The sequence below is a fragment of the Gavialis gangeticus genome, unplaced genomic scaffold (genome assembly GCF_001723915.1).
Source record: "Gavialis gangeticus isolate Ggan-Ray unplaced genomic scaffold, GavGan_comp1, whole genome shotgun sequence".
Classification (NCBI taxonomy): domain Eukaryota; kingdom Metazoa; phylum Chordata; order Crocodylia; family Gavialidae; genus Gavialis; species Gavialis gangeticus.
The window spans coordinates 9,204,386-9,218,652 of record NW_017728998.1 but is presented as its reverse complement, the minus strand read 5'-3'; the positions used below and the strand labels follow the sequence as shown (position 1 = coordinate 9,218,652).

The window sequence follows — 14,267 nt, the reverse complement described above, 5'->3', positions numbered from 1 at the left end:
GGCTGTGTGAGTGTGTGTATGTGTGGAGGGGTGTGCGTGTGGTGCAGCTCTGATATTATACTATTCAGGCAGCTAAAGGAGTCAGTGACCCATTGTTTTTTACCTTACAGGTGCTAACGATTATCTTCACTTTTTAACACTTATTCCACTAATCAAACTAACCTATTTTTGGGCAGTTTCCTATTTCACAGCTGGTGCAGTTCTGTCTCCCCATCCTGCACCCACTAGCTGGGATGTTTGTTTTAATTTTCACCAGTCAGCCTGGACTGGCCTGCAAAATCTGGGACTATCTCAGCCAAACTGGGATGTACATGGCACCCTATTTATGCAGGACAATAAAATAGCCTTTTTTGATAGTAAAGCGCTATAACAGATGCGTTAAAGTGTAGTCCAACTCAGCTGTGAGTTCTATGTTTCAAAACTGATTTTAGATGGATGCTTTTTTTTAGAGAGTCTGAAAAGTAACTAGAAAGTTGCTCTGCCATTTCAGAAATATCTGCTGAAATATTATTCTATGTATAGACGTAGTACTATTGGATACATACACACCGAGTCCTGACTCCTAATCCTGTATCTTAGCAGGAGAACACTTTATCTTTGAACCAGAGCATAAAGATTTGAAGGTTCTGCTTTCTTGGATGTTATAGCTATGACCTTTTCGAGTAGAGTTTAAATCAGTGACTGGTTTAAAAAAAAAGAAAAGGCGGGGGCTTTGTCTGGGGCGGAAACAGAGAGACTCCAGAGATTTAGTGTCAGCGCTATTTGAAGAAGGACCTCATTATATAATGCAGGGTGTGATGGCGTAAAGCCCTTATGGCTAAAATAGAAGGTGGTTTTATTGGTGATATGCATTATCTTTGTAAGTTATTTGGTTATTATGCTATGTAGCTTTAAAAAAAAAAAAGTTCAGGGCAACGTTTAGTAACAAGAAACTCCTATTTCCACACGTATTTTCTTTACATTTCTGCCTGTAGACCATAAGTCCTTGGGTAAATCTGAGGAGGTGGAAGACATTTTGCCCAAAAGTAACCTGAAAAGATCTGATTTGCCTTTATGCATTCTGTGAAAACCTGGGGAAAAGGACAAGAATATCTCAGAAGAGTTTGTTTGTTTTTTGGAGGACTCTTCCTAGGCACAGCCCTGCCCTAACCCCCGACAACATGTCCAGGACAGCACATCATATGTCTGATCTTCGTGACGGATGTTTCCTTCCAGAGGGTCACAAAAGTTCAAAGAGGCTAGAAAATTGGTGTGCGTTGATGGTGAACATTTTTCTTTTTCCCATCTAGGAGGTGAAACGTACTGAGCTGCACTTACGTGAGAAATGGTTCCACGGGAAAATGAAAGAGGGGAGAACCACTGCCGAGAGGTTGCTTCAGGAATATTGCGCAGAGATGGGGGGCAAGGATGGCACTTTCCTTGTTCGGGAGAGTGAAGCTTTCCCTGATGACTGCACTCTCTCGTTCTGGTATGTTGGTCCTGGGTGGTGGTGCGGGCTCTTTGATCGTGCAGGAGGTATTGCTTGTTCTGTCTTATTGCTGAAGAATAGCTCTTTAAGTGTGTGTTATGACAGCTGAGATGAGCAGTAGAGACTGGGAAATGCATTTGTGAAGTGTTATCGGTACAGGTGAGGAAAGATTGTACTTTTGATTAATTCTGCTGTATTTCAGTCTCACATTGCGAGACCTGATTTAGGCTTTGTGTGAGGTTAGTCTGTTGATCAGTAGCCTGTCGTGGGCTGATGGGTCTTACTTTTCAGTTCTCCAAAGCAGTGGGAGCCTATGGGTTTTGTTACAACGTGCAGTCTGAGGGTCCGAATCTGACCCCGCGTGTGCTGGGGTGCAATCATCACCTTGAGCAGGTAGTCTCTTGAGTTCGATTGCTGCTAGTAAAAATGACCATTTTGATAATAGAGAATGCCCCGTTGGGGAAGAAGTAAAAGATTTTTGCATGCTTTCTTCAAATTCGGCGTTATGAGTAACAGTACATCTGATGGATTGAGCAGTAAGGGGGCCTTCAGAGCGAATTCTGTAGTGGTATGAGGTGCTACTTTTGGATTTTGCTTCTTTAAGGAAGCAGGAAATTAGCCACCACTTTTACAAATTTTCAAAAATAAGTTAGCCCAGAATAGGTGTGGAAACAGCCTTAACCTTACTAACTGCTTTTTTTCAATCCCTTTTTCCTTAAGGAGGTCAGGTCGTGTCCAGCATTGCCGCATCCGCTCTTCTTTGGAAGGCGGAGTCATGAAATATTACCTGACCGACAACCTCATGTTTGATAGTATCTACGATCTTATTCAACACTACAAGGAAGCCAACCTGCGATGTGCAGAGTTTGAGTTGCGTCTGACTGATGCTGTGCCCAATCCCAGCCCCCATGAAACTAAAGAGTATGTAGAGCTGAAGGGAAGTGGGAGGGTGGTTGTTTTGGACTTTTTTTGTTTTTTGGTTGTTGTCTTGGAAAAAAAATGGATTTCCTATGGAAAAATTAAAATGGGATACATTGTGCTGCACTTGGTTGTGGGTGTTATAGAAACAAACTTAACCGATGGTTAAGGATCTTGAGACTTGCAGAGCAAGACCCTGGTCCCCAAAGAGGCTAATGATAAAAGGGGAACTTCCTTACAATTGTAGGGAAGTCCAAAGAGCAGGGTGAGCTGCAGATCACCACCTCCCTCTCCCTGCTTCCCTTCTCTGCTCAGTACTGTCTTGTGCTGTGTAGACATATATTCTTCTTTTTATGCTAGCGGGTGGAGAATTGTCCTAGCTCCACTCGAATGAGATGATGGTCATTTAAGGCGAGACTTTGCCATCATTGCTTGTGTGGAACAGTTTTTCTGCAAGAGACAGAATCTGGTCCTAAATAAGTATATTCCCTCCACTGGTGTTTGGGCTTTTCCTCCAAATCTGCCATGCCAAAATGACTACTCCAGTCTGTCATTTGATTTTCTGTAGTTAAGGCAGCTTTCTGTGCAATTGTTCCAGGGAGACAAGCTGATTTATGTTCTATTACTTTGAGCAGACAAGGTGTTCTGATGTTTTGCTGATGGCTTTACCCCAAATAAGCTGATATGTTACAGAATTTTGCAATAAGCTGCTGTCATATGTGGCAAGATGGGAAAAATCTAATGAATAATTTATCTTGTAACATGTTAGTAACATCTCCAGTTACTTTCAGTGAATGGCACTTTGACAAGCTTTGTAATCGCTTTTCCATTCCCCCCCGCCATCTCTTGTAGCTGGTACTACAGTAACCTGAGCCGAGGAGAAGCAGAAGACATGTTGATGCGAATTCCTCGAGATGGAGCATTTTTGATTAGAAAGAGAGATGAGCCTGATTCATTTGCCATGACTTTCAGGTAAGAAAAAGCGAGCTTGATTGCTTAACGTACAGGGCCATTTGTACTGTTTTATTCTCCAGAAAGTGTTCCTGCTGTACTGCTTTGCTTTCACAAACCCTTGCAATTTGGGTAGTTGCTCACACCATCTTGAATGTGTGTACAAATACATGAAGATGTACATTGCAGTGGATGCATCTACATGTGGCATTAAGGAGATGTGATAAACTCCGGCTCAGTTTGCGCTAGAGTCAGATGCTCCTGGGCACAGTGTCTGCATGTGCACCTGGGACCACAGCCGTTTGAGCTGGGGCAGAGCCACCCCGGGCTGGCAGCAGTCTCGTGGGATCAGCCCCAGGCTCTGGGTGGCGCTGGCGGGTGGCAGAGGGGCTGGCTGGGGTACGACAGTGCTAAAGTGCAGGGCTAGGCAGCAGATAGTTCCTGCACTGTAGCACCCTTGTGCCCCAGGCATCCCGTCACCCTCTATATGTAGATTCTGGCATACATTATTACTCCACCATTGGATAGTAATGTCTCCAACAGTACTATCCTGTGGTGAAGTTAATTAATTTACTGTGTCCTAATACCGGTGCACATGTAGATGGTGATTGATTTACTGCAAAACTAATAGTCAACTCCACAGTAAATCACATGTGTAGATGCACCCACCTAGTTTGAAGGCAGGTAAAAATTTGTCCTTATATTTGATTAAATGATGCCTGGGCACTCCTGTCAGGAGAAATGTGTGTGGGCTCCTTTTGACTTCCATGATCTTTGTCTCGGTGTAGTGATCCTGTCATGCAGTCCTCTGGGAAGGATCAGTACCACACATCCCAGGTCTGATGGCCCGTGGACCACCTAGCTGGACTGCATAGTAGAGGTTCATTCAAAATCTGTTATACTGCACACTTAAAAAAAATGAAGCTGCTTTTTGCTTTTCAGTATTTCTTGCCACTGGAAACTGCTTTATAACTTCAATTTCACTTATAAAACTAATGCATGTTTACAGGAACTGTAATGTACTCAGTCATTCCTTTTGAATTCTTCTTTAGGACTATATCACACTACAATATGCAAAATTGCCTTGGGTACATGCTGGCTTTTATTTACATACCTCACTTTGTACTGAAGTTGTTCAGAAGTCTCAAGTCTATTCTACCCTGGTCTCTCCTTTCTTTTATTGATGAGATAGGTATTTGAAGCCTATTATGCAGTTGAATCCTTATGAAAAGATTTCAAAGTCAGAAAAAAACAGTAGACATTTCAAAGTCATTGCAGGTTTGAAGTGTTGATAAGGTGTCTTTTATGTCTAAAAAGGCTGTGGGCTGGTGATTGTGAAGCTTAGAATAGCTTGCACATTGGAGAGAAAATAGAAAAGTCCAAGTAGATAAAAAAACCATGGAAGTCCCTAGCTCCATTAATGGCAAAAGAGTGAGAAAATTCCTGAACAGGTTCCTTTTTGTGGATTCAGCCATGGGATGGCTGAAAATAACATGGAGCTTTGGAAAAGCGGGGAGCTCTTTTACAAACTGAACATACGATATGGATCACAATCCCTGAATGCAAATGGGGTTTCATTCTGCCATGTGCTCGTGTCTTTTAAAGTGTCACAGCACCCACATTTATTCCACAGAGCTGAGGGGAAAGTGAAGCACTTGCGCATTAAACAAGAAGGCCGCCACTTTTTGCTTGGAACCTCTGCCTATTTTGAAAGCTTAGTCGAGCTGGTGACCTACTATGAAAAGCATCCGCTGTACAGGAAAATGAAATTGCGTTACCCTGTGACTGAGGAACTGTTGAATCGCTACAGCACGGCAAGTGATTATCTTTGTAATGGAGGCCATGTGGGCTAGGGGGTAGGACATTGAGCCAGAACCCTGCTCTATTCCCAGTGGTGCCTCTAGCCTGCTTGGTAACATTGGACAAAACATTTCTCTCTGTGCCTCAGTTTCTCCATTTCTAAAATGGGTACTTTAACACCTAAGGATGAAAAGGGTCCTGTAAGAGCTAGTGAAGCGGTTCAGTGAGGAAGCGACAACTTCCTTGTGAACCCACTCATTTCACTGTTGAATCAGCCTGAATGACTATTGCTAAAGATGTGCAGGGGTCTACAAATGGGCACATAACACAGCTTGGGTTAACCCACATGCAACGCAGGGAGGTGCCCTCATTCTGCCAACAGCAGTCTTTGAGATTTAAATATATTTCCATAACCTCCCTTTTTTCCCCCACTCTACTTTTAGGAAAAAGATATTAACTCGCTGTATGATGTCAAGATGTACGTGGACCCCAATGAAATAACCCCTGCAGTGGTATGTATGTGCTCCAGCTAGTTTGTGAACAAAACTTCCTTTTAGATACCTGAAAAAGCTCATGATTATATGTGTTAATTTCCTGTTAGAAACATTGCAAAGTGTGGTTGAATGTCGTGGCAGAACTGGCGTGTGGAGGAAAGTAAAACTGTAGAGGGTGTGATTTTTTTTTTTTGTATGTAAGTCTTCCCTTTCCACTTGCACCTACAAACACTGTATTGATTTATGCAGACTGGAACATGGGGCACCTGGGTATTGAGTTTGGCTTGGCATGCCTGCTTCTGTGGATGCAACTGCAAAAGGAAGGCCCCAGTTGAAAGTTCAGCCTGAGAAGGTCAAATCTGCACGTCAGTAAAGTCCAGCCTGCAAAGTCCCAATAATGCATACATTTGAACTGGTATATTCGTGTATGCGGTTACAAGTAAACTCACAAATGTGGTTTACTGGCAAAAGTAGGTGCATAGTCATGCATACGTTTTTCCTATGTAAAAGTGAGCTTTTTATTGAACATTTAACTATTTAAATTAGATTTTATTACACCTTTTTTGAAGATGCATAACATTTAACATATAAAAGCAAGTGGGATGGTAAACACATTTATCTCTAACTCTCATAAAAGTGTACTCAGCTCTAAATGCATGTTTAGCTGTAGTTCTTTGTCTCTGTGACTGATGGCTTTGCTTCACGATGAAAGAATGCAGGTGGGAATGAATTCATGATAAGGAAATTGCTTGTAGTGCTAGGAACTAGGGTTTCCTGGAGGAAATTTGATCTGTAGTATTGCTGATGAGGTTTTGCGGAGGATACAACCGTTGGACTGCGTCCAAGTCTCGAGACTCTGATCCTATCTGCAGGCATGTAAAGAGGATGCAAAGGTGACAGTTCAATGTTCTCTCTATTGTTTGACCATGTCACCACACAGAGAAGAGAAATCCTTTGTTGCGAGGGCTGGCTGAGCAGTAGATGGTTTCTGCCAGTAGATGTCGCTCAGGAACTTTGGTATAAAGCTCTTGAAATCTAAGAAAGAAAAAAAAAGAAATCCAATTTCTTTTCTTCTCTTCTCTCTTTAAGATGGATTTATTGATCGTGTTGCTGACCTGTTCCTCTCTTTGACCCCTTTCCCTTTGTTTTTCTTGAAGCCTCAGAGAACAGTGAGAGCCTTATATGACTACAAAGCCAAAAGAAGTGATGAGCTGACTTTCTGCCAAGGGGCTCTAATTCATAACGTCACGAAGGAAACAGGAGGATGGTAAGGACAGGGAATCCTTAAGAGAGAGCTTATGTAGAGTTAACCTGACAGGAAAGTTGGTTCAGCTTTGGGCAATGGTTCTTAAAACTTTTCTCATTTATTATGCAGTTCTAGGTTGCATTAACCGAGGTGTTGTGTGGAAGACATAGGAGGCAATAGTGCCCCTCCAGTCCAGTGGTTCTCAACCTTTTTTGTACCGGGACCCATTTGTAAACATAGATGGCCAGTCCTGACTCAGTGCCCCTCACTCCTGACCCGCTGCCCCCCATCCCTGAAGTGTATGGGGAGCGAGTGGTGTGTGGGGCGGGAGGGTCCCCAAATAGCCCCTTACAGGCTGGAACTCTACCAGCCTGCAAAGGAAAACCCACCATTTCTCAAATTAGTCTTTTTTAAAGGAGAATCCATTTTTAAAGTTAGTTGATCCATTTTTTAAATTTGTTCGCAACCCTTTCATATATTCTTGTGACCCACGGGTTGAGAAACGCAGCTCTAGTCAGTGCTGGTTAGGCCACACCTGGAGTATTGTGTATAGTTGTGAGTGGCACATTGTAAGAAAGAAGTTGCAAGTTTAGAGATGATCTGGATTTAGGCAACAAATGCAATAAAGGAGTTGGAGAGGGAGCCATGTGAGAGACATTTGTTTAGTTTGGAGAAAAGGAGAATAAGGGAGGCCATGATAGCAGTTCTTAAATATTGGAAAGGCTGCCATAGAGAAGAGGATGAACAACAGAAAGTGGGTTTAAACTGTCTTTTAGTAGATTTAAACTAAATCTCAGGAAGGACTTCCAAACTGTATCAAACTGCTGAGGGAAGTTGTAGAATTCCCCTTTTCCAAAGAGAGACTGGATAGGTCTCTGTCTAGGATGATTTGGAAATAGCACATCCTGGATCTGTGCAGAGGATTGGATTAAGTGACCCCTGAAGTCCCTTCCAATCCGATGGATTCTGTTGCTGTGCTTCTGTTTCTTAGGCCCACCCTTATAGATCCATTAAATAAAGAAAATCCCCTTTTACTTTCCTCAGCTTCCTCTTTTGACACTCACTTGGCCTGTGCCTGAGTTTTTGATGCATTATGGGAACCCTGAAAGCTGAGCGGAGTGACCCTGGGCTTGCAGCGTTTGATTGCTAGGCCTGGTCCCTTGCTGGTTGGGCTCTCTGCCCTTTTTAAAAGGGCGCTTGTACACGTGATGGGGGTTTAGTTCCCTAAGTTGAAGCAGTGGGTTTTTAATTGCGATGGTTAAAAACCCACTGTTTGAATTTAGGGGCTTCTATTACTGTTATGGTGAGGAGCCTGATTTTTTTTGGTGGTTTAGTTTGCAATGTAACAAACTCATTTAAATTGTACACAATACCCTTGCACATGTACAGCATGATGCAATTAAACCTCAAAAATGAGCAATATTCGTTACATGTACAAGTGCCCTTTGTTCCAGCCTCAGTTTTCTCTTTCAGTTCTTTACCATTCTGTTATGCTTGTGCCTTTTCCCGTGCCAGTAAGTGAGGCCTGATGCAGCACCATATCATAGTGTGTCAGACATCCGCCCTCTTGACTTTCTATTCTGAAAGCCTCTTCTTCCAGGAGGCACAATGGTCAGCTAACCCCATGTCACCAGTTTGCCACTGCCCCCCTCCCAACTTTGAGTAGGACACCTCCAGAAACAGAGACACGTTAGAAATATTCCCACCCCCCAAGTCTTCATAAGTATTTTCTTTTCTGTTTTATAAATTGATGGAAAAGCTTAGGGATCTAATGTTTCCCAGTAGTTTCCACAAGGCAATCAACCACGCAAGAGTATTTTTAGTACTGGAGGGGAAAAAGCCTCTTCAGTCATTAATTGCAGTTTACAGTAGCTGTAATCCCTTTGAAATCGTCTGTTACCACAGTTAACGATCACTTTGTTAGAGCTTTTAGCTACTTCATCACTTTTATTTTGGTGATAGCCTGCTAGCAAACTGGTCTTGGTTATTAATGGCCAATTTCTTGAGGATTATTGCTAAATTAATGGCCTGAGTTGGAAGGCCTTTTTCTTTTTGTTTTCATTTTAGGTGGAAAGGAGACTATGGAGAAAAAGTCCAGCACTATTTTCCATCCAATTACGTGGAGGACATGTCATCTGTTAACGCTGCAGAACTTGAAAGCCAGGTGAGGCCTTTGAGACTTGGCTGATAGCTTTCTACCACAACGATGCTGCCTGCTGGACCAGTCTCTCTGGAATTGTAGCTCTGCATGTTTTGTATAATACAGTCTTACTGCACAATGAGAAACTAAACCCACTGTTTGCTGTTCTGGATGTTGGTAGTCATGTTTGGCAGGACCTGTCATATTTGGGAGATTGGGTATTGATTGAGTGGGTAAGAATGAGGCCATAATACCTCCCTGCAGGCAGAAGATTATTGTGAGTCATCTGATTTCTTTTTTTTACCTGTGCTTTAAGATAATGCCATTCAGCTGATGGCCCACAGGCTGCTTGTGGCCCCCGAGAGGTTGATGTGCAGCCCCCAGCTGCCACTTCCCCTGTCGATCTAGCTGCTCCTGCAGCCAGGGTCTCAAAGCTCCCTTCCTTCCATTAGCTTCTGCTTCCTACTCCTACCCCAGGGGGTTGGGCAATGCAGCCCACATTGCAGGGGAAGCCCATGGAGCAGTGCAGCGAGGGAGTTTGAGGTGGGGGCAGCCTACACATGCAGTGTGGTGGGGGAGGGTACCACGCAGGTGCTATGCAACAGCAGGGAAAGAGCTGCACACGTGGTGCAGAGGTACGGCGGGGGTACACTGGGTGGTAGGGAGGTGGGTGGTAGCCTGAGTGCCCGTGGCTCATACTAGTGCTGTCTCTACTAGTGTGGCCCGAGCAGTGTATGGCTCCTGACTACTTAGAAGTTGGACAGACCTGCTGATTGTATTCTAGGAATTGCATGTCCAAAGCATGCACCTAATTTGCTTATATAGGTTCTGCACTGATGCTTGCAAATAGGAAAACTGGTTAGATAAATGCATCCAGCAAACTATCTTCATGTTTCATTACCCAGTTTTCGTACACAAAAAGCCTGGTTATGGCTGCCAAAAGTATGCAAAAATCTGGTTCAAAGTCTTGGACAAGGATAAGTTTAATCTAACTTAGGTAAACAAAACCTAGTTATTAAACTTCCTAAGTCTCCTGCTTGTTTAAAAGAATAAAATATTGAATGTTCTTGTTGCTTTTATTTCCCTCAAACCATTTTTGCCACGAGCTGTTGGGGGTTGGGTTATGTGCTTTAAGTCTTTATGGTTATTGTGACTTAGAGCAAAGGAAGGCTACAAAAATGAACAGTTCCAGCAGGACAGAATCTTTGGCCTTGTGGCTTCCGAGTTTTAAACAACAATTATTTTTACAAGGAAAATTAAAGTTTATTTTGGATTCAAGTGCCAGGTTTTTTTTCAGATTCAGAAAGGGTGAAATGACAGTGCTACAGACCAACAGTTACTAAAACACTCATTGAGTTATTTCCAGCCTCGCTCTTCATCGCTCTCGCATAACGAGAAATTCTTGTAATAAAACTAAACTTTTAAATAGGGCTGCTGGCAGCTTTTCAGTGAAATTGCGGTCTGTATTTATTTATTTTATTAAGAGTCCTTTGAATGTTTTCTTAAAGGGAAAAGACAGAGTGAAATTAAACCCATTGTTTTTCACAGATCATTGAGGACAATCCTTTGGGAGCTCTGTGTCGTGGTATACTGGTCCTCAATACATATAATGTTGGTATGTAGACTCTCGAACTTTTAACTGGCGTCCTGTATTTTCTATATTTATTAGAGCAGTTACCCCTTTAGCAGGAAATATTAGTGAAATGTGCCTGTGTTCACATTGGCATAATGCTGTTGGGTGATACTAATTGTTTGGTCCCACAAAGAGAAATAGGACTATGAGGCCTTTGACAGATGTTCATTTAAATGTTCTATGGGCTCTTATCCCCAATCCTCAATCCCTGCTTGCCAGATGCTCAAAGGTCTGGGCCTGGGGCCCTGATAGTCTGACAGGGGCTGCACTGGGGTTGGTTCCAGACCCTGGTGTGAGCCCCAATCCAGACCCTGGTGCAAGCCCAGTCAGCAGGTTGTTGGCTTGGCTGCATGTTGAATTTAAAGCACCATATGAACCCCGGTACTCTTTCCTGCCATGGCAGGGGGTTGGACTTGATGATCTGCTCAGGTCCCTTCCAACCCTAATATCTATGAAACTATGGAACAGCCATAAAATTGTTCTGTGTTATATGTGGAACACTGCTGTGGCAGGTTTGTCATTTTCAGGTGCCTTGAATTGGGTGCACATGGAGCACCCTTGTCATTTATGCTGTGCTTACATCGCGTACAGAAAGATTAAAAATATTTATGGATTTTAGTATACGTATCTGTTTCTTTGTTGTTCAACAGTGAAAATGCCACATGGGAACCATGATAAGTCTTTTGTCTTTGTGCTGGAACCGAAGAATCCAGACGATCCCCCTGTTGAATTTGCGACTGATAAAGTGGAAGAGTTATTTGAATGGTTCCAGAGTATCAGGGAAATCACATGGAAAACGACAGAAGAGGTAAAAAAAAATAAAATTAAAAAATGAAGAAATAATGAGTATTGGGGAACCATCCATCAGTTCTCCAAGCCTTGCTCTTGTCTGTCAAGCCCTCTTGCTTATTATTAGCTTGTTGACTTCAGGGAGACTCGTTACATGAATAAGACACCTTGCCAAACGAGGTCTTGTCTAAACTTTCAGACATAGTAGATATGTTAGAGTATTTGAAAGCTTTTGGCATAGCACCCCTTCCTGTTGATGGGTCTGGTGCTCCATCTTCTTGTGTAGCTGTGTGCACCAGTACAAAGGGGAATACCAAAAGAATCACAGTGGTACATGCAACAGAACCCTCTGCCTGAATATAAGGGATGTCACATCTGTTGCATGGCAGCAGAGAAACAAGTACCTCAAATAGTGTACACTCAGTACGTTACCACTTGAAAGCTCAAGGGATAGGTAGCTTGGAAGAATGGTAGTATACACCTTTGCCTAAACTTTCCTTCATAATCTTGTGTCCTTCCTCTGCTGTCCAGCAAACCTCTGAAATAATTTCCCAGTTGTACCAAAATGTGTTATATGTGACTTAAGAACCCTACTCTTTCCATGTAATAGGAACTTCTCCGTCTTCAACAAGAAAATACCTGGAAATTCCTGTTTGAGATGTTTGCCACTACTTGAGAGAGACTAGTTACAGATATTCTGCTTGCTTTTCCCTTTTTCTTCCCCACATCCCCTTCCAGTATTTGAAAAGCCTTTGACACCATCAAGAAGATTTTGTGGAAACTGTTTAGAGATTCTCTTTCCTGCATTCATTTTCTTTGCTTTTTAGTTTTTACCTGCATTGTTTGCATGACAAAAGGATTTCTGTTTCTGAGCATCTCCTTGGTTCCTGCTGCTTATCCCTCACCTGAACAGAAAAGTCTCTACCTTCTGTCACCAGAATCCTTTTCACATCAAACAAACTTGATGTCACAAATAGAGGATTGGAAATCCAGCTAAGGAAAGAAGCAGCAGGAGCTGTTGATCTGTTTTGAAACAAAAATCTGGTTTTCATGCCTCTGGCTTTAGTTCAGTACTAAAAATGAGAGAATGAAAACACAGCTGATCAGGAACGTGTCCAAACAGGATGTTTTTCATGAGACATCAGCAGCTCTTCCTGGGTTTGGTAGGTTTTTGTCCCTCTTTACAGTCAGGTAAGTATTAAACAGTCTGCAAGTTCAAACATCCTTTCAAACCCACTCTGTCAACCAGGCGACTCACTCTTTACTACATTACCACTTGAAAGCTCATAGACAGCCGGGAAGAAATGAGTTGTTTGCCAGTATGATGAGCAGTTTACGCTTGGAGGGATGATGGGAGGTGGCGTGCAGGAAGGACAACATAATGGTATATTGCAAGTCAGAGATGTTACCAATAGAAATTTAGGCACTGTGCACTATGTGCAGACTGTAAAGCTTTGAGGATTTAACTCTAGGCTTTATCTGCTTTGTTGCCTCTGTCTGCCGCTACCACGCCCAAGAAATAATCCATTTTTGGGTAACCATTGCTAGAAGTCATTGCTTGTAAAACTGAGCTTATAGCACCTGCAAATGCTTCTTTGCTAGGGAAAACGTTGCTGTCTGGAAGTCATCTGCTTATTACACCCTGGTGTGGCACAGAGAGGTACGATTAGTTCACACCTGTGTTACTAAGGCCATTTCCATTAATGACGCTAAATTCCTCTTTGCTTTCCTTAGACCACAGCATATGGTCTCTGGCCTGGTGACTACTTCTGGAAAAGTATGTCTCTGCGGGTCCTGCTTTCCCTCCTCCTCCTGCTGCTGCTGGGAGAATTCCTTTGGGAGATTTCCTGCTGCTTCATAACCTTTTCTACTGAAACCAATAACTGTCCAGCGTGTGACTCCTCCTCGATACTTCTCATCCTGCCATGACTTCTTGTGTCTGAAAAGCTTGTTTGTAATTACAAACGCCTCCTGAGCTCTTGGTGCAGGGCCTCACGTTGACTTGCCATGAGCTACTGCTGCCTGCCAGAGGAAGGAAGAGCAGGGCTTCCTGACTTCTGTTCACATGGGTTACATATACCCTCATTCAACCTCCAGACCTAAATCATCCAGTGTTGTAGTAGGTCATGGTCTCCTTACTAATGAGGCCTACTTGACAGTGTGTTATTTTTTTATACCTGGGGCAGGGGGTTGCTTTGCAGCTGGTGAAGCGCTGAAGCAGTTCTCTGTGCGTTTGGAAGCAGCTGGAATACAGCCTTTTGGGAGTCATAAGCAAGGGCTGAAGCCTGCTCGAGATCATAAATAAGTAGAGGGAAACTTCATTGTGCTTTGCTTATTTTTCTGTGTGTGTTTGCATGGAGCCAGGAACTTAACTGAAATGATGTGGTGCTCCATAAAGACAATAATTCAGCTGCCAGGCTTTGAAGCATGACTCAGATTCACTGAACCAATGCAAAGCTGCTTTCCTAAATAGGACTGGTTTCCTGAATTGGGACTTAAATATGTTGCATTCACGTGGGTTTCTCAAGTGGATTCAAGGAGCAAGTAATGGTTTAATATACTTTCTTTGGAGTCATTATACCATACAAGTAATAACTTATTTTTGTCTGAAACAGGAGAATAGGAGGAAGTATTGGGAAAAGAATCAGTTAATTGCTATTGAACTCTCTGATCTGGTTATCTACTGCAGGCCTACAAGCAAAACCAAGGACAACTTAGGTAATTTTTTAAAAATAATCCAGTCAGCTTGCCACTACTCTTCAAGTATGTTTAAAAGTTTTTAGAATTGAAAATCGACTGCATCTGTTCTCCACTGGGACACTTCTGTC

General features: G+C 42.8%; 1 protein-coding gene across 2 annotated transcripts in view; it reads left to right on the top strand.

Moving 5' to 3' along the window:
* The window catches only part of PLCG2 (phospholipase C gamma 2), a 106,654-nt gene that overhangs the window by 75,336 nt on the left and 17,051 nt on the right, over window positions 1-14,267 (top strand). For both annotated transcript variants that reach the window (XM_019505479.1, XM_019505478.1), the window contains exons 17-26: window positions 1,290-1,468; window positions 2,189-2,389; window positions 3,239-3,358; window positions 4,971-5,151; window positions 5,581-5,649; window positions 6,789-6,898; window positions 8,945-9,041; window positions 10,566-10,632; window positions 11,301-11,458; window positions 14,055-14,157. In XM_019505479.1, the coding sequence (XP_019361024.1) occupies window positions 1,290-1,468; window positions 2,189-2,389; window positions 3,239-3,358; window positions 4,971-5,151; window positions 5,581-5,649; window positions 6,789-6,898; window positions 8,945-9,041; window positions 10,566-10,632; window positions 11,301-11,458; window positions 14,055-14,157 (1,285 nt within the window). The remainder of the gene's footprint in view (window positions 1-1,289; window positions 1,469-2,188; window positions 2,390-3,238; window positions 3,359-4,970; window positions 5,152-5,580; window positions 5,650-6,788; window positions 6,899-8,944; window positions 9,042-10,565; window positions 10,633-11,300; window positions 11,459-14,054; window positions 14,158-14,267) is intronic.